At 39.5% G+C, this 25,784-nt stretch overlaps 1 protein-coding gene across 2 annotated transcripts in view; it reads left to right on the top strand.

Moving 5' to 3' along the window:
• The window catches only part of CFAP100 (cilia and flagella associated protein 100), a 136,164-nt gene extending 111,000 nt beyond the window's left edge, over window positions 1–25,164 (top strand). For both annotated transcript variants that reach the window (XM_053688975.1, XM_053688976.1), the window contains 2 exons: window positions 8,157–8,250; window positions 24,933–25,164. In XM_053688975.1, the coding sequence (XP_053544950.1) occupies window positions 8,157–8,250; window positions 24,933–25,046 (208 nt within the window). In that variant the 3' untranslated portion in view covers window positions 25,047–25,164. The remainder of the gene's footprint in view (window positions 1–8,156; window positions 8,251–24,932) is intronic.
• The last annotated feature ends 620 nt before the right edge of the window (window positions 25,165–25,784 follow it).

Raw genomic sequence — 25,784 nt, forward strand, 5'->3', positions numbered from 1 at the left:
TGGATCTGATGGCGTCTCATCAGAACTCCAAGGTTCCTCGCTACGGGTCCAGATCCAGGGATCCCAAGGCGACGCTAGTGGATGCATTGGTGGCGCCTTGGTCGTTCAATCTAGCTTATGTGTTTCCACCGTTCCCTCTCCTTCCCAGGCTTGTAGCCAGGATCAAACAGGAGAAGGCCTCTGTGATTCTAATAGCTCCTGCATGGCCACGCAGGACTTGGTATGCAGACCTGGTGAATATGTCATCGGCTCCACCATGGAAGCTACCTTTGAGACAGGATCTTCTAGTACAAGGTCCATTCGAACATCCAAATCTAGTCTCTCTGCAACTGACTGCTTGGAAATTGAACGCTTGATTCTATCTAAGCATGGGTTTTCAGATTCAGTTATAGATACTCTGGTTCAAGCCAGAAAACCTGTGACTAGGAAAATTTACCATAAGATATGGCAAAAATATATCCGTTGGTGCGAATCCAAGGGATTCTCTTGGAGTAAAATTAAAATTCCTAGGATACTTTCTTTTCTCCAAGAGGGTTTGGATAAAGGTTTGTCAGCTAGTTCTCTAAAAGGACAGATATCTGCTCTGTCTGTTTTGTTGCACAAACGTCTGGCAGCCGTGCCAGATGTACAGGCGTTTGTACAGGCGTTAGTCAGAATCAAGCCTGTCTGCAGACCTATGACTCCTCCATGGAGTCTAAACTTAGTTCTTTCAGTTCTTCAAGGGGTTCCGTTTGAACCCTTACATTCCATAGATATTAAGTTAATATCTTGGAAGGTTCTGTTTTTGGTTGCTATTTCTTCTGCTAGAAGAGTTTCTGAATTGTCTGCTTTGCAGTGTACTTCACCCTATCTGGTATTCCATACAGATAAGGTAGTTTTACGTACCAAGCCTGGTTTTCTTCCAAAAGTGGTTTCCAACAGGAATATTAACCAGTATATAATAAGTGAAAAAACGTTAAAATAGGTTAAATTGTCAAACTTCTTATAAAAACTGACCTGTAAGCAGTTTAATAAATATATATTGAAAATCTAAGAATATATAAGAAGCGCTCACAAGGGCTAAAGACAAAAATCAATTTATTACTTACAAATGGAATAAAAATTATTATAAATAAAAACTTTTGAGTGCGCACTCTTAAAATACAAATGTAACTAATCTTCACAACAATTCAATGATTTTAATTCTAAAAACATATATAATCAGCTAACTAAAAAAAGTCTCTTTGATTGGTTATTTGAAATAGGTACTATTAGCAGCAGATAGATTATCCCAAGTCTCTTAGTTTATTTTGTGCAAAAGTGTTTTTTAGCAGACGTTTGTAGATGGACGTTTGTTTCAAATGTAACCATTAAAACAGTAATTGCATCAAAAAGACTTATTTTCAGCCAAAGTCCTGTGTATTTTTAACAAAACACTTTTTACCTTAGTGTTGCGGTTCCTATTGAAATAAAAAGTAACCTTTTTGTCGTCCCACAATGGATTTTTTGTTGTAGCAACAGAAACGGCTTACCGTGATTCTGCTACCGCTGGTCTTGGCTTGTTTGAACAGATCTTCCCGCCTTCCGATGACAATGGGCAGTCCGCCTCTATTGCCTCCAGGCGTGATTCTGCTACCGCTGGTCTTTGCTTGTCTTTGCTTGTTTTTGAACAGATCTCCCCGCCTTCCGATGACAATGGGCAGTCCGCCTCTATTGCCTCCAGGTGTGATTCTGCTTCCGCTGGTCTTGGCTTGTAGTTTGTAGGAAACAGATCTCCCTGCCTTCCGATGACAATGGGCAGTCGGCCTCTATTGCCTCCAGGCTAAAAAGGGAGCTGTTTATACTTGCTTCTGGGTCCGGGTATATGTTAATCTCACCCGGTTGTGTGTTTTGCGGTCTCCTTGATAAATAGTATCCTTTGAATCATCAAAATTCTTTCTGCCTCTTGAATATAGTCTTTAGTATTTAAAACTACAATCCCTCCCCCCTTGTCCGCTGATTTAATGGTTAAATTTTTATTGTTACTAAGTTCTTTTAGAATAATATTTTCTTTTTTGGTTAAATTTTGTCCCATATTATTTTTAAAACGTAAATTTATTTTTTCTAAATCTTTTTTTACTAGACTTTCAAACAGTTCTAAGTGAGCTCCTTTTTCTTGTGATGGGAAAAATTTAGATTTCATTTTTAAATCTGTATGTTGATAAATATCTAAGTTTTTATTGTCAGTATAAGTCCTCTTTGGCTTCTCTTGTATTGGATTTTTAATAAAATAACGTTTTAAGGTCATCTAAAAGCTAGAGGAGAATCACTAGATCACTTGGCCATAGAAATTGAAACTTACAAGGAAATTCTAGAAAATTTTAAGAATCACAATAAATATAAAGAAAAAGAAGAGAATTTAAAAACAACTTTAAAAGAAGTTAAGGAGCAATTAATGAATAGAAAGAGAAATAAATATGAAAGAGATGAAAATGATTATAATATAGATTCAAATAAAGAAACAAATTTAGAAGAACTAATTGATGAAAATATATTAGAAAGAGACGATACACATATTTTTAAAAATAAAAAAGATGTAGTTAAAGACAAAGACAATATGAAAAACCTAGAGAAAGAAACAATAGAGAATAAGGAAAATAAGGAAGAAAAATGGAAACAAATCCATTATAATAGAGGTAGAAAAATAGAAAGGGATGAATATGTAAATAACCCAAGAAGAAATGCTTATGAAGAATATAACCAAAATAATACATATAGACATTATGGAAATAATTTTTATAATAGAAGAAGCTATAAGAATTTTGATACAAATTATAATCATAGAAACTATTCAAATAGAGATTGGAGATTTGATAGAAATTACCATGATAATTATAAAAATTATGAAATTAACAGATGGGGCAATTGGAGAAGAAAAGAGAGAGATCAAAGTAGAGATTGTCATTTCAGAAGACAGAATAGATCAAAAGAAAGAGCAAATTCAAAAACAGCAGATAAAATTAATCAAAAAGAGGGACAACAAAATGAAAAACGTATTGAACATAAAAATATACCACACCAAGAAAATAGGTTCCAAATACTAGAAGACCAACAAACCCCAGAGGTTTTTTTAGAGGAACCTCTAATAACAGCAAAAGAAGGGATACAAACAAGGAACAACAAAAAAAGAAATTTAGAGGAAATAGAGGACAGGGGGAAACAAAAGATTCAAAGAAAACAAAAACAAAAAATGTAGGAGTATTTAATCTTAGTGATATTAAACTAAGTGAAGAACAAGAAAGAGTACTAAATAAGGGTCTCAGTTATGCACCCACAAATCACATGAATAAATTTGAAACTCTAGTAAATTTAAATCAATTTATAAGAAAGATGACCTTAAAACGTTATTTTATTAAAAATCCAATACAAGAGAAGCCAAAGAGGACTTATACTGACAATAAAAACTTAGATATTTATCAACATACAGATTTAAAAATGAAATCTAAATTTTTCCCATCACAAGAAAAAGGAGCTCACTTAGAACTGTTTGAAAGTCTAGTAAAAAAAGATTTAGAAAAAATAAACTTACGTTTTAAAAATAATATGGGACAAAATTTAACCAAAAAAGAAAATATTATTCTAAAAGAACTTAGTAACAATAAAAATGTAACCATTAAATCAGCGGACAAGGGGGGAGGGATTGTAGTTTTAAATACTAAAGACTATATTCAAGAGGCAGAAAGAATTTTGATGATTCAAAGGATACTATTTATCAAGGAGACCGCAAAACACACAACCGGGTGAGATTAACATATACCCGGACCCAGAAGCAAGTATAAACAGCTCCCTTTTTAGCCTGGAGGCAATAGAGGCCGACTGCCCATTGTCATCGGAAGGCAGGGAGATCTGTTTCCTACAAACTACAAGCCAAGACCAGCGGAAGCAGAATCACGCCTGGAGGCAATAGAGGCGGACTGCCCATTGTCATCGGAAGGCGGGGAGATCTGTTAAAAAACAAGCAAAGACAAGCAAAGACCAGCGGTAGCAGAATCACGCCTGGAGGCAATAGAGGCGGACTGCCCATTGTCATCGGAAGGCGGGTAGATCTGTTCAAACAAGCCAAGACCAGCGGTAGCAGAATCACGGTAAGCCGTTTCTGTTGCTACAACAAAAAATCCATTGTGGGACGACAAAAAGGTTACTTTTTATTTCAATAGGAACCGCAACACTAAGGTAAAAAGTGTTTTGTTAAAAATACACAGGACTTTGGCTGAAAATAAGTCTTTTTGATGCAATTACTGTTTTAACGGTTACATTTGAAACAAACGTCCATCTACAAACGTCTGCTAAAAAACACTTTTGCACAAAATAAACTAAGAGACTTGGGATAATCTATCTGCTGCTAATAGTACCTATTTCAAATAACCAATCAAAGAGACTTTTTTTAGTTAGCTGATTATATATGTTTTTAGAATTAAAATCATTGAATTGTTGTGAAGATTAGTTACATTTGTATTTTAAGAGTGCGCACTCAAAAGTTTTTATTTATAATAATTTTTATTCCATTTGTAAGTAATAAATAGATTTTTGTCTTTAGCCCTTGTGAGCGCTTCTTATATATTCTTAGATTTTCAAGGAATATTAACCAGGAAATAGTTGTTCCTTCTCTGTGTCCGAATCCAGTTTCGAAGAAGGAACGTTTGTTACACAACCTAGATGTGGTCCGTGCTTTAAAATTCTATTTAGAAGCAACAAAGGATTTCAGACAGACATCATCCTTGTTTGTTGTTTATTCTGGTAAGAGGAGAGGGCAGAAAGCTACTGCTACCTCTCTTTCCTTTTGGCTGAAAAGCATCATCCGATTGGCTTATAAGACTGCCGGACGGCAGCCTCCTGAACGAATTACAGCTCACTCTACTAGAGCTGTGGCTTCCACATGGGCCTTCAAGAACGAGGCTTCAGTTGATCAGATCTGTAAGGCAGCGACTTGGTCTTCTCTGCATACTTTTGCCAAATTTTACAAATTCGATACTTATGCTTCTTCGGAGGCTGTTTTTGGGAGAAAGGTTTTGCAAGCTGTGGTGCCTTCCGTTTAGGTTACCTGACTTGTTCCCTCCCTTCATCCGTGTCCTAAAGCTTTGGTATTGGTTCCCACAAGTAAGGATGAAGCCGTGGACCGGACACACCAATGTAGGAGAAAACAGAATTTATGTTTACCTGATAAATTTCTTTCTCCTACGGTGTGTCCGGTCCACGGCCCGCCCTAGCTTTTAGTCAGGTTTAAAATTTTTATTTCTGTACACTACAGTCACCACGGCACCCTATAGTTTCTCCTTTTTCTCCTAACCGTCGGTCGAATGACTGGGGGGCGGAGCCAGAGGGGGGCTATATGGACAGCTTTTGCTGTGTGCTCTCTTTGCCTTTTCCTGTAGGGGAAGAGAATATCCCACAAGTAAGGATGAAGCCGTGGACCGGACACACCGTAGGAGAAAGAAATTTATCAGGTAAACATAAATTCTGTTTTTGTCACATATGCCAGCCTTTTCCATGTGTGTGTATTGTTGTAGGAAACCATAAGCACTTGCATTTGTAACAGAAATAATGGGCTAAATTTACCGGTTTACAGGTGTACGTTAAAACACCAACCATTACAAGTGGCTGGTTAATGCTACCGGGAGCTCAAAGTAGCACTTTGCGCTATAATTCATTAACAAGAGGTCAGACCTCTCTGGTTAATGAAATAAATGTCCCCCAATTTCCACAAAATAAAGTGTACTGTTCGTTTTAAAAATAAATAAATTATGAGCATCTTTATTTTTTTTAAATAACTGCATGAAGCAGTTATAAGTTGTTAAAGTTGGCGGGTGTGGAATCTTAGAAAAACAAAAAACTGCACTGAAAAGTGCCTTTACATTGCGGTCTATGGGAACTATGTGTTCCCTGTAAATATATATGCGTATATACATATACACTGTATATATATTTATGTGTTAATATGTGTATTTACACATATACACATATAAACACATAAATATATATGTATATATTCATATACATAGATATTTGTAATTTGCTGCCCAACGATGTGCCACTTAACCTGTGCGCTGCGCTTGGTTCTTTGCTGTGTCTATCAGCATCAGAACGAGGCTCCAATTGGAGCCTATGGGAGTGCGCTCTAGTGAGCACAAAACTCCCATGCAATGTGAACGTAATGTTACATTCACATTGCACTTTACTTGTAATACCAGTGCACATTTGCGTGCACTGGTATTACTGAGTGGAGCGCAAAAATTGCACTTGCGAAATCGTAATTTTGCGCTCCACTCGTAATCTAGGATAATGTAGGCAAATTGCTACAAAAAACAGCATATTGCTATTTCAATACATATCTGCCTCTAGCCGACACGATAGTAAGAAATGAAGAAAAGACAACCAACACGATAGCACACTCATAAAAAGTATTTGTATGCGTCTTATGGCACCAATTCCTCATCTGGGCACCCAGCAACAACAGTTACCTGAAGCTAAAGCAGAGAAAGGAGCAATCTGTTTTAAACATATCTGATATTATGACTAAATACAAACTTTAATGTGGTTTATGTGCAAAGATACAATTTTGCTCTCCTTTCGTTATCTAGGCCTTTATGTTTTCATCTACTTGACTACAAAGGGCTCCAATGTAGTTAAATACTTATGTATGCATATATAGACATATATATATGTGTGTGTGTGTGTTTATATGTGTATATATGTCTGTAAATACATAAACAAACATATAAATACATATGTACACACATAAATACACACACATATATAAATACATATATACACACATATAAATACATACAGTATATACACATATAAATACATATGTACACACATAAATACACACACACACATATACACACATATAAATACATATATACACACATATAAATACATACAGTATATACACATATAAATACATATGTACACACATAAATACACACACACACACACATATACACACATATAAATACATATATACACACATATAAATACATACAGTATATACACATATAAATACATATGTACACACATAAATACACACACATATAAATACATACAGTATATACACATATAAATACATATGTACACACATAAATACACACACACACACACATATACACACATATAAATACATATATACACACATATAAATACATACAGTATATACACATATAAATACATATGTACACACATAAATACACACACACACACATATAAATGCATATATACACACATATAAATACATACAGTATATACACATATAAATACATATGTACACACATAAATACACACACACACACACATATACACACATATAAATACATATATACACACATATAAATACATACAGTATATACACATATAAATACATATGTACACACATAAATACACACACACACACATATAAATACATATATACACACATATAAATACATACAGTATATACACATATAAATACATATGTACACACATAAATACACACACACACACATATATACACATACATATACATCTTTAGAGATGTATGTATCTCAATGTTTAAGCCCTTTGCAGTCAATTTTTTTTTTATTACACCCGAGACCTCATATCTTTGAGCCCTTATAACTTTTTTATGCAATTTTTTAAATAGTTTTTATAAGATAGTGCTATTCTGATTGTAACTGTACTTTTAAATGTATTTTTGACGTGTTTTTTGACACTTTTTTGACTTGCGAAACAATTAGCCAGAGCTCTGAAGTTGTGCTGTTCCAATGCCCATTAACTTAAATTGTGCTCAAGCAATCGCGTTTATTTTCAACGTGTAACACGTGTGCTCCTCCCGACGTGCGCAACGGGGCGCAATCTACTCAATATTGCTTCTGCGCAACAATTAACATCCCACTTGTAATCTAGCCCTAAATGTGATAGCTAAAATGTATTTAAATGTTTTTTTATGATTAGGTTTATATATTTAGCAGCACAACACAAGGGCACAATCATAGCTACAAATCTCGCTCTACATTAACAGACTGATAAAATGCTCTGCTCCTGTGGGATAGTTCATGTTTCCAATCTTTATAAATGAATTGACAAAGGGACAGTAAATGTTACAGTATCAGTCACTGCAGCCGCCTCTGCACAACCTGAAGATTTTGTTCCTGTTTTATCAGGTTGCGAGAAGAGAAAATCAAACAGCAGAAGCTGCATCAGGAGGAAAGACTGCGCAAAGCTCTTGAGAGAGCGCAGGCCGATCCCAAGAAAACGGTGAGTTTATATTACTCTTTATTGGTGTAGAAAAATCAGTGCAAAGTATCTTCACGGACATCTCTCTTTCCTGTACATAAACTGGAGGTTACAAATATCAGATATAAACGGAGCAGCAAAACTCAAATGTTCCAAACATCAAAATGCCCCGTCCTAAACAGCTAAATAATAAATGTCTATAATAGTACTCTGAATAAAATCTATATGGGACAATGCAATGTATTATCAACTAGTCCTAAAGCCCGTGTACATGGGCCAATTTTTTGAGTACCGCGGTTCCAACCCTTACTCCCTCTCTCTCTCCCCTCTCTTTTGCGCTCTCTATCTCTCCCCCTCTCTTTTGAGCTCTCTCCCTCCTATTTTGCGCTCTCTCTCCCCCTCTTTTGCTCTATCTCTCCCATCATTTGTTCTCTCTCTCTTCCCCCTCTTTTGCTCTCTCCCCCCTCTTTTGCTCGTTTTCTCTCTCTCTTCCCCCCTCTTCTGCTCTCTCCACCCTCTTTTGCTCTCTCTCTCTCTCGCCCTCTTTTGCTCTCTCGCTCCCCTATTTTGCTCTCTCTCTCCCCTATTTTTCTCTCTCTCCCCCTCTTTTACTCTCTCTCTCCCCCCTCTTTTGCACTCTCACTCTCTCCCCTCTCTCTTTTGCTCTCTTTCCCCCCTCTCTTTTGCTCTCTCCCCCCTCTCTTTTGCGCTCTCTCCCCCCTCTCTTTTGCGCTCCCCCTCTCCTTTGCGCTCTCCCCACCCTCTCTTTTGCGCTCTCTCCCCCTCTCTTTTGCGCTCTTTCCCCCCTCTCTTTTGCACTCTCTCCCCCTCTCTTTTGCACTCTCCCCCTCTCTTTTGCGCTCTCTCCCTCCCTCTTTTGCGCACTCTCCCTCCCTCTTTTGCGCTCTCTCTCTCCCTCTTTTGTGCTCTCTCTCCCCCTTCACTTTTGCGCTCTCTTTCCTCCTCTTTTGCGCTCTCTCTCTCCCCCCTTTCTTTTGAGCTCTCTCTCTCCCCCTCTATTGAGTTCTCTCTCTCCCTCTCTCTTTTGCGCTCTCTCTCTCCCCCTCTCTTTTGAGCTCTCTCTTCCCCCTTTCTCTTTCTCCCTCTCTTTTGCGCTCTCTCTCTCCCCCTCTCTTTTGAGCTCTCTCTCTCCCCTTCTCTTTTGAGCTCTCTCTATCCCTCTCTTTTGAGCTCTCTCTCTCCCCCTTCTCTTTTGCGCTCTCTTTCCCCCTTCTCTTTTGAGCTCTCTCTCTCCCCCCTCTCTTTTGAGCTCTCTCTCTCTCCCCTCTCTTTTGAGCTCTCTCCCCCCTCTATTTTGCGTTCTCTCCCCCCTCTTTTTTGCGCTCTCTCCCCCTCTCTTTTGCGCTCTCTCCCCGCTCTCTTTTGCGCTCTCTCCCCGCTCTCTTTTGCGCTCTCCCCCCCTCTCTTTTGCGCTCTCTCCCTCCCTCTTTTGCGCTCTCTCTCTCTCCCTCTTTTGCACTCTCTCTCCCTCTTTTGCGCTCTCTCTCCCCCTTTTCTTTTGCGCTCTCTTTCCCTATTCTCTTTTGTGCTCTCTCTCTCCCCCCTCTTTTGAGCTCTCTCTCTTCCCCCTCTCTTTTGAGCTCTCTCTCTCTGCCTCTCTTTTGCACTCTCTCTCTCCCCCTCTCTTTTGAGCTCTCTCTCTCCCCCTCTCTTTTGAGCTCTCCCTCTCTTTTGAGCTCTCTTTCCCTTCTCTTTTGCGCTCTCTTTCCCCTTCTCTTTTGAGCTCTCTCTCTCCCCCCTCTCTTTTGATCTTTCTCTCCCCCCTCTCTTTTGCGCTCTCTCTCCCCCCTCTCTTTTGAGCTCTCTCCCTCTCTTTTGCACTCTCTCTCCCCCTCTCTTTTGAGCTCTCTATCCCCTTCTCTTTTGAGCTCTCTCTCTCCCTCTCTTTTGGGCTCTCTCTCTCCCCCTTCTTTTTTGCACTCTCTTTCCCCTTCTCTTTTGTGCTCTCTCTCTCTCCCCCCTCTCTTTTGAGCTCTCTCTCTCTCCCTCTCTTTTGCGCTCTCTCTCCCCCTTCTCTTTTGCGCTCTCTCTCCCTCTCTTTTGAGCTCTCTCTTCCCCCTTTCTCTTTCTCCCTCTCTTTTGCGCTCTCTCTCTCCCCCTCTCTTTTGAGCTCTCTCTCTCCCCTTCTCTTTTGAGCTCTCTCTATCCCTCTCTTTTGAGCTCTCTCTCTCCCCCTTCTCTTTTGCGCTCTCTTTCCCCCTTCTCTTTTGAGCTCTCTCTCTCCCCCCTCTCTTTTGAGCTCTCTCTCTCTCCCCTCTCTTTTGAGCTCTCTCCCCCCCTCTATTTTGCGTTCTCTCCCCCCTCTTTTTTGCGCTCTCTCCCCCTCTCTTTTGCGCTCTCTCCCCGCTCTCTTTTGCGCTCTCCCCCCCTCTCTTTTGCGCTCTCTCCCTCCCTCTTTTGCGCTCTCTCTCTCTCCCTCTTTTGCACTCTCTCTCCCTCTTTTGCGCTCTCTCTCCCCCTTTTCTTTTGCGCTCTCTTTCCCTATTCTCTTTTGTGCTCTCTCTCTCCCCCCTCTTTTGAGCTCTCTCTCTTCCCCCTCTCTTTTGAGCTCTCTCTCTCTGCCTCTCTTTTGCACTCTCTCTCTCCCCCTCTCTTTTGAGCTCTCCCTCTCTTTTGAGCTCTCTTTCCCTTCTCTTTTGCGCTCTCTTTCCCCTTCTCTTTTGAGCTCTCTCTCTCCCCCCTCTCTTTTGATCTTTCTCTCCCCCCTCTCTTTTGCGCTCTCTCTCCCCCCTCTCTTTTGAGCTCTCCCTCTCTTTTGAGCTCTCTCCCTCTCTTTTGCACTCTCTCTCCCCCTCTCTTTTGAGCTCTCTATCCCCTTCTCTTTTGAGCTCTCTCTCTCCCTCTCTTTTGGGCTCTCTCTCTCCCCCTTCTTTTTTGCACTCTCTTTCCCCTTCTCTTTTGTGCTCTCTCTCTCTCCCCCCTCTCTTTTGAGCTCTCTCTCTCTCCCTCTCTTTTGCGCTCTCTCTCCCCCTTCTCTTTTGCGCTCTCTCTCCCTCTCTTTTGAGCTCTCTCTCTCCCCGTCTTGTTTTGTCTCCTCCTCTTTTGTGCTCTCTCTCTCCCCCTCATTTGCTCTCTCTCTTCCCCCCCCTCTTTTGCTCGCTTTCTATATTTCCCTCCTCTCTTTTGGTCTCTCCCACCTCTCTCCAGTTGGCCACACCCCTTCATGTGTGCTCCCATAAGACCACGCCCCTTCTCACACCCATGCGGTCACACCCCCTTGTAACATCTGTGAGGCCACGCCCCCACCTGGCAGCTTGCGCAGTGCGCACCACTCTGCTGATCAAGGCCAGGTATGTTTGTCCTCTGCAGTCTTTACTACACATGACTGCATCTGACAAACATACCTGGCCTTTTATTATATAGGTTAGTGAACCAATACCAAAAACATAGAAACCTGCAATTATCAATAATAAAATGGCAATAATGGTAAATCATTGGATAGCAAATGCCAGAAAAATGCGACAAGTGTGATAATACAAATAGCCAACCAAATAAAACAAACACAGAAAGTATCAGTCTCATATTACTAGATCATGTAACAAAATATACAGAGAAAGTACTTGCACAAGTATCTGTGTGCGGTAGTACGTACATAGGAAAGAGTAATTAGAACATAGCCTTAGCTGGAAATGTTTCTTCTACACAATGCATTTTACTAATATACCAAGAAAACGTATTACAGTATAAAACCAATTAACATAATCTGTATTTCAAAATTTGTATAATTTTTAATACAAAAATGTAATTTTATAAAATAAGCTTTTTTTTTTTTTTTTAGGAAGGTTACAGAAGGTGTAATTTTTTTTATTTTTTTTATTTTTTTTATTTTAAGTTTTTTATTGAGGAAATGTGCATATATGAATAGCAATTACAGGGTAGTGAAACCAAAATGTAACAGATGTTGGTACATGTACTTGTACAGTATATTGCTGAAACAATCCTCTTTTATTTTGTCCCATGTAACAAGTTGTCTAGGTCACTCTTGGACCTATAATTAATATGTTTCCAAAAGAAATTGGGATTAGGTAGGCTAGATATAACTATGTACAAAAAACATTGTAATATAAACAGAAACAAATTAAGATCAGGTCCGAGTCGTCAGACGCCTTCTCATAAATGTAAACAGGTTGCTTCTCACACAAGCAATGTTAATACAAGGCAAAAGAGCTTATTAGCAGGTAAAAAGGAAGTGTACAGGTGTGCTCCTTTCTCTGTCCCATTGTGTGCTCTTATAGGTTCTGGCAGGACAGTTGCTACAATGCTGTGAAAATAACAGTGTCATTCAATGTACTACCCAGGAAGTGTGGGGTACGACACCCATAAGGTTGGCAAGGACAGCTTGGAATTAACACACCTATATACCATGAGCAGCATAAGGTTAAGTATAGGCTAATATGTAGCATGGCATTCCTTTTTAAATATATAGATAGCTACATTCAAGCACCATGCATTAGAACACTGTTTATGAGATGGGAGGTATAACTAAGTATCACCAATATCAATCTTGCGCTCTCAAATATTATGTTAGTGCCCATGAAGAGATAAGCATCTGCTATGAGTTGGGTATTTGTTAGCGGAGTGTGTTATGGGAGTGTGTTTTTGCTGGACTGCTGTTGAAATATCAGCAACCACCTATTGCCAGACATACATATAACAGATAAACATTTAGGGGAGCTTATTATGTACATATGAAAACACAACATAACATTTTAAACCAACAAAGAGTTACTTGGGATCATAAACAGTAGTTCCAATGAACAAGGACACACAGACAATCCTCTTTGCTTTTCATTAACCCCCTGAGTCAAATTGTAACCGGAGCAGCGTCCCTTTGCAAATATGCAGGTTGCATAGCCATAAGATAATGCGATCTTTCCCATGTGCAACCCCTTTCTTGAAGTGGAAGGAGGAAGGTAATTTCTCATATTTGATCCCCTTATTCTCAAGTCCAAAGGGAGATTTCTCAGAAGTAGGTAGTTGAAGTACCTTGTCCAGTGCATGACAGTTCTGGCTAGGTGTGGTATTTATATATGTCCCCACTTTGTGATATGGCAGTAGCGCTTTGACAGTGAGGGTTTTAAGCGCCAGTGTTGTCTCGCAAATGTCAGTGTCAGATCTTGTCTGTGTGACCAAGCCGTTCAGGGTTGACTTACCGGCATCGGGAGGGATAAGAATGTTCCTGCCAGACAGCCGAGGATGATATGTTATTCTTGCGGCCGCGCCAGGGCCCTTCTGCGCTGACCGCGGGTTGAGTCCTTTCAATACTGCCTCATTGCTGCTCGGATTGTGCCCGTCGGCTGGTGCTATTTTGAGCAATTCCCTCTCCTGCAATTGCGGCTGAGGATTTTCTGCAGACTTAGGTATGTTCTCTGCCGTGATATCTCTCCAGTCGCCATCTTTGTTTGAAGGTACAATAGGGGTCTGTATTGGATCTTCTGTGATTATACTTTTTATCGTTGGTAGAGTTCTCTTTATACTGTCTAGTGGGAGTGATCGGTGATAAATTCTGAGGAGTAGATTCTCCAGTTTAGCAAAGCGCTGATCTAGTTCTTGCTCCAAGCTTATTTCCCATGCGGTCGCCATCTTGGGAACGATCTTTTGTGCAGCAACCTAAGGACCCGGACTCCTGCAGGGTTGTTGGCTGTAAGTTATTTATTCTGCTTAATGTTGTTTTAAAGGTCAGTAAGGCAGTAAGGCAGAGCCCTGCTGCCAGCACTGGAAACCCGGAAGGTCCGGGGGGGGTCGCTACCTATTAATAGGCCACCGCCTTAGGTCTTTTACTTCCGAGCTGTGGCTCTGGGATCATTAAAACAGCTATTGAAGATTGAAATATGGCCACCATATGTTTGGCAACCATAAATCTCTGGGATATATGTATATTTCAGCTGTTAAGTTCTCTAAAATCGGTGGATTAAAGAAGATTCTTCAAGAGCCTGTAGTCTGTACGTCCTATCAAGTACGTGGTTCGGACACGCCCCCATAAAATAAGCTATTTTATTCGGATAAGAAAAATTATCTCACATCAACTTCTGGGGCCCTTAAAACAAGATGTAATTTTATATATATATATATATATATATATATATATATATATATATATATATATATATACATTGCAATAGGTGCTAATGAGCTTTTTGTTCAACTAACACCTTTTATGCTTTGGATTTTTTTTTCTAGTGGCCACTAGCTATTTTTTAAGGTGGTAATTGTGAGTTTATCAATATGACTATAATTGTATACTATGTTTTGTAATAAAGATTTTTTTAGCATTTTGATTATTGAACTATAATGTTTCTCCAATTGTATTTTCCGTAATCTTTTGGAGGTTGCTGGCTAAGGTACTCTTCTTTTCTTTTAGTTATATGTATATGACTGCAATCTATTCACAGCATAAATAAGGTGGATTGGAAAATCATCTGTCATAAGTATTAAGAGAAACTCTAGGAGACACTGGCCCCATCTTAGAGTGCTAGGGCTGGGCTGTTGTTGCTCCTGGACACATCCACCTTAGAATCAATAATAGCAGTTATTGTTGACTGGGCAGATCTTGTAAGCACGGTAGAGTGGGTGCATCTTAAGGTAAGTAATAACATTTTCATGCACTCATTGTCCACAGGCTATTAACAGGTACATAATGGCCAGGAGACATATTTATTATCAGACTGTACCACCCTATTATCTAGACTATATTTACTCAATATTAGTCTGTGTTTGCATTTTATTGAGCATGTGGGGTCCCTCTTTGTTATTACACATATTTTTTTCTATTTCCACTTTCACTGTTTAGCGCTCACATTTCTTTAGTGTACAAGGACTTTTTAAACCTTATTTTATTGTTATGGAAGCGCAGTTAGTTTAAGAGCGGCTCTTCAATAGTGCGCCAGCCTTTTTTTCCTTCTATGACACAGTTATAGTTACGTGTTTTTACTTACAATAGCATGCACCGACTCTTGGGCAGTATTTTACATACAGACCGCACTACTGATATGCGTGCCCGATACCAGCTTGCCTCCTTTCTAGGAATTAAATTGCCTATATAAGGTAAAGGTTTGGTAGCACCGCAATTAATATTTCCTATTTGTGCACTGAGGAAACGGTCGTATGTGAATGCCAACGACCTTTGTCACTTTTCTTGCCATTTCTCTTTGCATGGAAGGGTAAGCTGCTAAAATTTACAAGAGTCAGCATATGTGTAATATATATATTTTTAATAAGTTTACCTTAAAATGTTATATAGTATCTCACAAAGGGGGCCTTATTATCTTGCTCATTTTTATTCTCCTTTACTCTTGTATTTTATTGCTAACGTCCCAGTTACATACTTTCACGTTATCTGTTTACTGTTCTATTTGTTTTAACTGCACAGTAAAGTTGAATTGGTGGTCTTATGTTTATTTAACCCATTAACGACCACGATGCACCCTGTAAGTCGCTGGTCGTTAAGAGATTGTCTGCCTGTAATAGCATGTGTCTTGCCATGAGTGGCAAGACCATGCTATTAGACCCTCCCTCCCGCACTCTTGCTAAAATATTGTGGTCTTGCCACTATTAAAATACACTCCCCCATAGAAAGACCGGTGATGTACAGGGTACATTGCTGGTCATTAAGGGGTTAATGGAGCATACTGGAACTGTCCTCATTTCATTTACATGTAGATCCTTTAGAACAGAGTTGTTCATTACTGTGTCGCAATCATAGGCGTGCGCACCCTAAACACCTGGTGCACAACAACAGTACCGCAATTACAGGCTTCAAAAGATCTCTCTGTGACAGTGCTGGCATCCCCCAAGAGGCCCATGTGTGCTCCCCACTTGTCACTGCTGGCCTCTGCCTGTTCCTGCCTGATGTAACTAAAATGTAGCCCTGTGCAGATAAGGAGGCAGAATACCTCAGGCAACAATCTCTTAATATGGGGGAATGGTCTCTCCATGAAATCTTTTTCAATCAGATTTTTAAATAATGGGGTCTTTCAGAGATAGACCTTATGGCCTCATGTTTAAACCACAAACGTTCAAGATACTTTGCCAGATCTAGGGAACCTCAAGCGGAGTTTGCGGATGCTATGGCAGCTCCTTTGTCTTTCATCTTGTTTACTTTTTTCCTCCAACTGTTCTACTACCCAGAGTCATAGATTGGATCAAGCAGAAGCACTCATTGTTAATTCTGATTGCTCCAGTTTGGCCACGCAGAACTTTGTATGCAGATCTACTTCAGATGTCCAGTCTTACTCTTTGGTCTTTTCTACTGCTTCACAACCTTCTTTCTCACGGGCCTCTTTTTCATCAAGATTAAAGGCCTATTAATGGCTTGAGATGGAATACTTAATACTTAAACAAAGAGGTTTTTCCAATAAACCTTAATTCAGGCAAGAAAGCTTGTAACAAGTAGGATTTATCACGAGATTTAGACAAATGTTCAGCTGCAAGTTCTTTGAAAAAGCAGTAATATGACCTTTCATTTTTATGTCACAAGAAGATTGCTAAAATTCCTGACATTCAGACTTTTGTTCAAGCTCTAGTCCGGATAATAATACATTCTCCATTAAACCTTAATTTGGTTTTAGGAGTCTTGCAAGCTCCTCCTTTTGAACCTGTATAAAGCTTAGACACAGCTCAGAGCACGGCTTATATTTTTCCAATTGGCGGCGGTTTTAGAATGCACCTCATTTACCCTGATTTATCCTTTTCTACTTCTTTATTTTATTTTTCTCCCATCTGGGCTACATGGTAGACTGGGATACCAGAGAGGTGAGAGGGATTAAAAACTCTTATAGTGTTGGAAATCTTTGCCTCCTCCTTGTGGCCAGGAGTTGAATCCCACGAGTAATGACTTGTGGACTCTCATCACCCTGAAAGAAATAAATTTATCAGGTAAGCATACATTTAATCAGTATTAAATCTTCTTGTGCGCTAGTTTCAGAATTTACTTCGAGTATCCTCTTGCTACTAAACAATGCTTCAATTGTTTGCTCTTTTCTTAAAAGTTATGAAATCAGAGCACGTTCGTCTTCATTCGGGTTGTTGTGTAGTGGGGCTTGCACTTGTTGCACTTGAGCTTGTAAAACTGTTGTTAAAGGGACATTAAACTCCCTTTTTTTTCATTATTCAGATAGAGAAACATAATTTATGTAAGAACTTACCTGATAAATTCATTTCTTTCATATTAGCAAGAGTCCATGAGCTAGTGACGTATGGGATATACATTCCTACCAGGAGGGGCAAAGTTTCCCAAACCTCAAAATGCCTATAAATACACCCCTCACCACACCCACAAATCAGTTTAACGAATAGCCAAGAAGTGGGGTGATAAGAAAAAAGTGCGAAAGCATAAAAAATAAGGAATTGGAATAATTGTGCTTTATACAAAAAAATCATAACCACCACAAAAAGGGTGGGCCTCATGGACTCTTGCTAATATGAAAGAAATGAATTTATCAGGTAAGTTCTTACATAAATTATGTTTTCTTTCATGTAATTAGCAAGAGTCCATGAGCTAGTGACGTATGGGATAATAACTACCCAAGATGTGGATCTTCCACGCAAGAGTCACTAGAGAGGGAGGGATAGAATAAAGACAGCCAATTCCGCTGAAAAAAATCCACACCCAAAACAAAGTTTAAATCTTATAATGAAAAAAACTGAAATTATAAGCAGAAGAATCAAACTGAAACAGCTGCCTGAAGTACTTTTCTACCAAAAACTGCTTCAGAAGAAGAAAACACATCAAAATGGTAGAATTTAGTAAAAGTATGCAAAGAAGACCAAGTTGCTGCTTTGCAAATCTGATCAACCGAAGCTTCATTCCTAAACGCCCAGGAAGTAGAAACTGACCTAGTAGAATGAGCTGTAATCCTTTGAGGCGGAGTTTTACCCGACTCGACATAAGCAAGATGAATCAAAGACTTTAACCAAGACGCCAAAGAAATGGCAGAGGCCTTCTGACCTTTCCTAGAACCGGAAAAGATAACAAATAGACTAGAAGTCTTTCAGAAATTTTTAGTAGCTTCAACATAATATTTCAAAGCTCTAACTACATCCAAAGAATGCAACGACCTTTCCTTAGAATTCTTAGGATTAGGACACAATGAAGGAACCACAATTTCTCTACTAATGTTGTTAGAATTCACAACCTTAGGCAAAAATTTAAAAGAAGTTTGCAACACCGCCTTATCCTGATGAAAAATCAGAAAAGGAGACTTACAAGAAAGAGCAGATAATTCAGAAACTCTTCTAGCAGAAGAGATGGCCAAAAGAAATAAAACTTTCCAAGAAAGTAATTTAATGTCTAGCGAATGCATAGGTTCAAACGGAGGAGCTTGAAGATCCCCCAGAACCAAATTCAAACTCCAAGGAGGAGAAATTGACTTAATGACAGGTTTTATACGAACCAAAGCTTGTACAAAACAATGAATATCAGGAAGACTAGCAATCTTTCTGTGAAAAAGAACAGAAAGAGCAGAGATGTGTCCTTTCAAGGAACTTGCAGACAAACCTTTATCCAAACCATCCTGAAGAAACTGTAAAATTCTAGGAATTCTAAAAGAATGCCAAGAAAAATGATGAGAACAACACCAAGAAATGTAAATCTTCCAGACTCACGAGCTTTACGAGCCTGCAACATAGTATTAATCACAGAGTCAGAGAAACCTCTATGACTGAGAATTAAGTGTTCAATCTCCATACCTTCAAATTTAAGGATTTGAGATCCTGATGGAAAAAAGGACCTTGCGATAGAAGGTCTGGTCTTAACGGAAGAGTCCATGGTTGGCAAGAGGCCATCCGGACAAGATCCGCATACCAAAACCTGTGAGGCCATGCTGGAGCCACCAGCAGAACAAACGAGCACTCCTTTAGAATCTTGGAAATCACTCTTGGAAGAAGAACTAGAGGCGGAAAGATATAGGCAGGATGATACTTCCAAGGAAGTGACAATGCATCCACTGCCTCCGCCTGAGGATCCCTGGATCTGGACAGATACCTGGGAAGCTTCTTGTTTAGATGAGAAGCCATCAGATCTATTTCTGGAAGTCCCCACATTTGAACAATCTGAAGAAATACCTCTGGGTGAAGAGACCATTCGCCCGGATGTAACGTTTGGCGACTGAGATAATCCGCTTCCCAATTGTCTATACCTGGGATATGAACCGCAGAAATTAGACAGGAGCTGGATTCCGCCCATACCAGTATTCGAGATACTTCTTTCATAGCCAGAGGACTGTGAGTCCCTCCTTGATGATTGACATATGCCACGGTTGTGACATTGTCCGTCTGAAAACAAATGAACGACTCTCTCTTTAGAAGAGGCCATGACTGAAGAGCTCTGAAAATTGCACAGAGTTCCAAAATGTTGATTGGTAATCTCACCTCCTGAGATTCCCAAACCCCTTGTGCTGTCAGAGACCCCAAACAGCTCCCCAACCTGTCAGACTTGCATCTGTTGAAATCACAGTCCAGGTCGGAAGAACAAAAGAAGCCCCCTGAACTAAACGATGGTGGTCTGTCCACCACGTCAGAGAGTGTCGTACAATCGGTTTTAAAGATATTAACTGAGATATCTTTGTATAATCCCTGCACCACTGGTTCAGCATACAGAGCTGAAGAGGTCGCATGTGAAAACGAGCAAAGGGGATCGCGTCCGATGCAGCAGTCATAAGATCTAGAATTTCCATGCATAAGGCTACCAAAGGGAACGATTGAGACTGAAGGTTTCGACAAGCTGAAACCAATTTTAGACGTCTCTTGTCTGTCAGAGACAGAGTCATGGACACTGAATCTATCTGGAAACCTAAAAAGGTTACCCTTGTCTGAGGAATCAATTAACTTTTTGGCAAATTGATCCTCCAACCATGCTCTCGAAGAAACAATACAAGTCGATTCGTATGAGATTCTGCTAAATGTGAAGACTGAGCAAGTACCAAGATATCGTCCAAATAAGGAAATACCACAATGCCCTGTTCTCTGATTACAGACAGAAGGGCACCAAGAACCTTTGTAAAAATCCTTGGAGCTGTTGCTAGGCCAAACGGCAGAGCCACAAACTGGTAATGCTTGTCTAGGAAAGAGAATCTCAGAAACTGATAGTGATCTGGATGAATCGGAATATGCAGATATGCATCCTGTAAATCTATTGTGGACATATAATGCCCTTGCTGAACAAAAGGCAGAATAGTCCTTATAGTTACCATTTTGAATGTTGGTATCCTTACATAATGATTCAATATTTTCAAATCCAGAACTGGTCTGAAGGAATTCTCCTTCTTTGGAACAATGAAGAGATTTGAGTAAAACCCCAGCCCCTGTTCCAAAAACTGGAACTGGCATAATTACTCCAGCCAACTCTAGATCTGAAACACATTTCAGAAATGCTTGAGCCTTCACTGGATTTACTGGGATACGGGAAAGAAAAAATCTTCTTGCAGGAGGCCTTATCTTGAAGCCTATTCTGTACCCTTGTGAAACAATGTTCTGAATCCAAAGATTGTGAATCGAATTGACACAAATTTCTTTGAAAAATCGTAATCTGCCCCCTACCAGCTGGGCTGGAATGAGGGCCGCACCTTCATGTTGACTTGGGAGCTGGCTTTGGCTTTCTAAAAGGCTTGGATTTATTCCAGACTGGAGATGGTTTCCAAACTGATACCGCTCTTGTAGGGGAAGGATCAGGCTTTTGTTCCTTATTGTGACGAAAGGAACGAAAACGATTAGTAGACCTAAATTTACCTTTAGATTTTTTATCCTGTGGTAAAAAAGTTCCTTTCCCCCCAGTAACAGTTGAAATAATAGAATCCAACTGTGAACCAAAAAATGTATTACCCTGGAAAGAAAGGGAAAACAAAGTTGACTTAGAAGACATATCAGCATTCCAAGTTTTAAGCCATAAAGCTCTTCTAGCTAAAATAGCTAGAGACATATACCTGACATCAACCCTAATGATATCAAAGATGGCATCACAAATAAAATTATTAGCATGTTGAAGAAGATTAACTATGCTATGAGAATTATGATCTGTTACTTGTTGCGCTAAAGCTTCCAACCAAAAAGTTGAAGCTGCAGCAACATCCGCTAAAGATATAGCAGGTCTAAGAAGATTACCTGAACATAAGTAAGCTTTCCTTAGAAAGGATTCAATTTTCCTATCTAAAGGATCCTTAAAGGAAGTACTATCTGCCGTAGGAATAGTAGTACGTTTAGCAAGAGTAGAGATAGCCCCATTAACCTTAGGGATTTTGTCCCAAAACTCTAATCTGTCAGATGGCACAGGATATAATTGCTTAAAACGTTTAGAAGGAGTAAATGAATTACCCAAATTATTCCATTCCCTGGAAATTACTTCAGAAATAGCATCAGGGACAGGAAAAACTTCTGGAATAACTACAGGAGATTTAAAAACCTTATTTAAACGTTTAGATTTAGTATCAAGAGGACCAGATTCCTCTATTTCTAATGCAATTAAGACTTCTTTAAGTAAAGAACGAATAAATTCCATTTTGAATAAATATGAAGATTTATCAGCATCAACCTCTGAAACAGAATCCTCTGAACCAGATGAATCATTATCAGAATCAGAATGATGATGTTCATTTAAAAATTCATCTGAAAAATTAGAAGTTTTAAAAGACCTTTTACGTTTACTAGAAGGAGGAATAACAGACATAGCCTTCTTAATGGATTTAGAAACAAAATCTCTTATGTTAACAGGAACACTCTGAGTATTAGATGTTGATGGAACAGCAACAGGTAATGTAGAATTACTAAAGGAAATATTATCTGCATTAACAAGTTTGTCATGACATTCAATACAAACAACAGCTGGAGGAACAGATACCACAAGTTTACAGCAAATACACTTAACTTTGGTAGATCCAGCATCAGGCAGCGATTTTCCAGAAGTATCTTCTGATTCAGGGTCCATCTGAGACATCTTGCAATATGTAATAGAAAAAACAACATATAAAGCAAAATTGATCAAATTCCTTAAATGACAGTTTCAGGAATGGGAAAAAATGCCAGTGAACAAGCTTCTAGCAACCAGAAGCAAATAAACAATGAGACTTAAATAATGTGGAGACAATAATGACGCCCATATTTTTTAGCGCCAAAAAAGACGCCCACATTATTTGGCGCCTAAATGCTTTTAGCACCAAAAATGACGCCACATCCGGTAACGCCGACACTTTTGGCGCAAAAACGTCAAAAAATGACGCAACTTCCGGTGACAAGTATGATGCCGGAAACAACAAAGAATTTTTTGCGCCAAAAAAGTCCGCGCCAAGAATGAAGCATTTTCAGCCCCCGCGAGCAGAATGAAGCATTTTCAGCCCCCGCGAGCCTAACAGCCCACAGGGAAAAAAGTCAAATTTTAAGGGAAGAAAAAATTGATTATTCAAATGCATTATCCCAAATAATGAAACTGACTGTCTGAAATAAGGAATGTTGAACATCCTGAGTCAAGGCAAATAAATGTTTGAACACATATATTTAGAACTTTATATAAAAGTGCCCAACCATAGCTTAGAGTGTCACAAAAATAAGACTTACTTACCCCAGGACACTCATCTACATGTTGTAGAAAGCCAAACCAGTACTGAAACGAGAATCAGTAGAGGTAATGGTATATATAAGAGTATATCGTCGATCTGAAAAGGGAGGTAAGAGATGAATCTCTACGACCGATAACAGAGAACCTATGAAATAGACCCCGTAGAAGGAGATCATTGCATTCAAATAGGCAATACTCTCTTCACATCCCTCTGACATTCACTGCACGCTGAGAGGAAAACCGGGCTCCAACCTGCTGCGGAGCGCATATCAATGTAGAATCTAGCACAAACTTACTTCACCACCTCCATAGGAGGCAAAGTTTGTAAAACTGATTTGTGGGTATGGTGAGGGGTGTATTTATAGGCATTTTGTGGTTTGGGAAACTTTGCCCCTCCTGGTAGGAATGTATATCCCATACGTCACTAGCTCATGGACTCTTGCTAATTACATGAAAGAAATATAATTTAAAAAAAGTTTCCAATTTACTTTATTCTCATGTTATTCTTTCTTGAAGCGATACCTATGTAGGTAGCGTGCACAAGTCTTGCGCACTAAATGATAGGAAATAGTGCTGCCATCTAGTGCTCTTGATAATGTATAACATTGTTGCAAAACTGCTGCCATATAGTGCTGCAGACACGTGCACGCTCCTGAGCTTTGATACCTGTTTTTCAACAAAGGATACCAAAAAAACAAAGAATATTTGATAATAGAAGTAAATTTGTAAAGTTGTTTAAAATTGCATGTTCTATCTGATTAATGAAAGAATTTTTGGGGGGTTTATGACCATTTAAGATCAGTCAGCTTATATTTTAGTATTAAATGGACAGTCTACACCAGATTTTTTATTGTTTAACCCTTTCAGTGCTAACGACGGCTCTGAACCGTGGCAGAGTTTCCCACTCAGGTGCTAACGACGGCTCAGAGCCGTCACTAGCACTCTCCCACCTTGAGGGAGATCTGGGGGCTCCCACCCACTCCTACCCCGGCGATCGGGCCTGTATAGTGACAGGCATCGCGGAGCTTCACGTTATGCGCGGTGACGTCACGCGCAACTTTATTTTAAAATGACAATGTTAAGTATAGGAAAAGGGGGCATGCTGCTTAGAAGCCTGTATCTCAGGCATCTAAGCAGCTACAGACCCCCAAGACCCACCGTTGGAAAGATAATCACCTAACCTTTCCAACAGTGTAAGTCTTGGGGATCTGGAGAAATTTGTTTGTTTTTTTAAAAACCCTTAAAACAGCTTAGCACCCAGGTGGGACTGGGAAAGTGCTTAGCACTCAAAGGGTTAAAAAGATATATAATTCCTTTATTACCCATTCCCTAGTTTTGCATAACAAACACAGTTATATAGATAGACTTTTTACCTCTGTGATTACCTTGTATCTAAGCCTCTGCAAACTGCCCCCTTATTTCAGTTCTTTTGACAGACATCCATTTTAGCCAATCATAGCTGGCTCACTGGAACTCCACGTGCGTGAGCACAGTGTTATCTATATGACACACATGAACTAACACTCTCTAGTGGTGAAAAACTGTCAAAATGCCCTGAGAGAAGAGGCGGCCTTCAAGGGCTTAGAAATTAGCATATGAACCGCCTAGATTTAGCTTTCAACTAAGAATACCAAGAGAACAAAGCAAAATCGGTGATAAAAGTAAATTGGAAAATGTTTTAAAATCATGAACTGTCCCTTTAAGTCCATATTTTTAATGAGAACATTGACAAACTCTATTTGTTTATGGTTTGCCTTAATAGTCAATCTCATCCCCATCTCAGTGTCATAGAGGATGTCAAGAAACTTGTAAAATTTCTCAAGGGTGCTATCCTGCAGGATTAAATTGCCATCAGTGTCTGAGTACATTAGTCCCATTACATAGGAACTTGTAATTACACCCTTCAACCTATACCTATGGAATAGATCAATATTGTTATTTAAATTAAACACATTGTTAAACGTCTCTTTAATTTTAGTTTAATTTATATATAATTTGTCCACAATAACTATAGTCTCACTAGGTGACATTGTCGCTGTTCGCTTTTACCAGGACCATTTTTCATAACGAGAATTATTCTGCGATGTTCTTCAGACTATAAACAACCCCTCTTTTAACGTGACTGTATTTCTATTTACAGACTGGCAAGAAGCTCATGCCTCGCTCTGAACCTCCCGTCCTGAAGCACAAGGTCAACAAAGATCAGGACAAGTTAGACCGAGAAAAAGAAGAAGCTTTAATTTTCTTTGGTTAAACACTTCCCAACAACACAGAATAAAGATCCTCAGGAACCAGATGGGATTTGTAAACTGGATATTGTTCATGCCTAACAAACTGTAATATAATTATATAAAGTAAACAATTTCATGGTGCGCTTATGGTCAGTCGTGTTAGAGGTCACTTGGTCACTCTGACGTTAGCACTAAGGCTGAGAATGAGGGACACAGGAGGTTGGTAGGAGTCTGTCACCATTTTGTGGGTGGAGCCGTGTTGGGAGGGGAGGGTCATGGGTAGTTAGTGGGTGGGATTGTGGATGTTTCTGGGTAGTCTGTGGGTGTGTCAAGGCAGGTTGTGGGTGGGTCTAAGGGAAATTCTGTAAAGAGGGACATTTGGCTGTCACACACAGACAAAGCTTAGAATCAGGGACTGTCCCTCTCAAATAGGGACAGTTGGGTGGTCTGACTTAGAGCCTGATGATCTAAAGCGCTCTGCTCTTGTGGGATAACCTAAGTAGCCTAGTCAGTACTGTGATGTTCCTCAAAGAATTTTATAAAGGCCAATTTTACCCCTTGTGAACTGTTTATCTCACTGTGCAGGTTCTGGGTGTGAAATAGACACCTACATTACAATGTAATGCTAATAAAAAAAGCCCCAAACATTTTACATGATTTCTCTCCATGCCGGCAAGTTTTTAAACATCAGGCCCTAGCTGGCATGGAGAGAAGCCATCAGCTTATTTTAGTGAGAACTATATTGTAAAGTGTCTCTCCTT

Source organism: Bombina bombina, chromosome 7 (genome assembly GCF_027579735.1).
Source record: "Bombina bombina isolate aBomBom1 chromosome 7, aBomBom1.pri, whole genome shotgun sequence".
NCBI classification, from domain to species: Eukaryota; Metazoa; Chordata; class Amphibia; order Anura; family Bombinatoridae; genus Bombina; species Bombina bombina.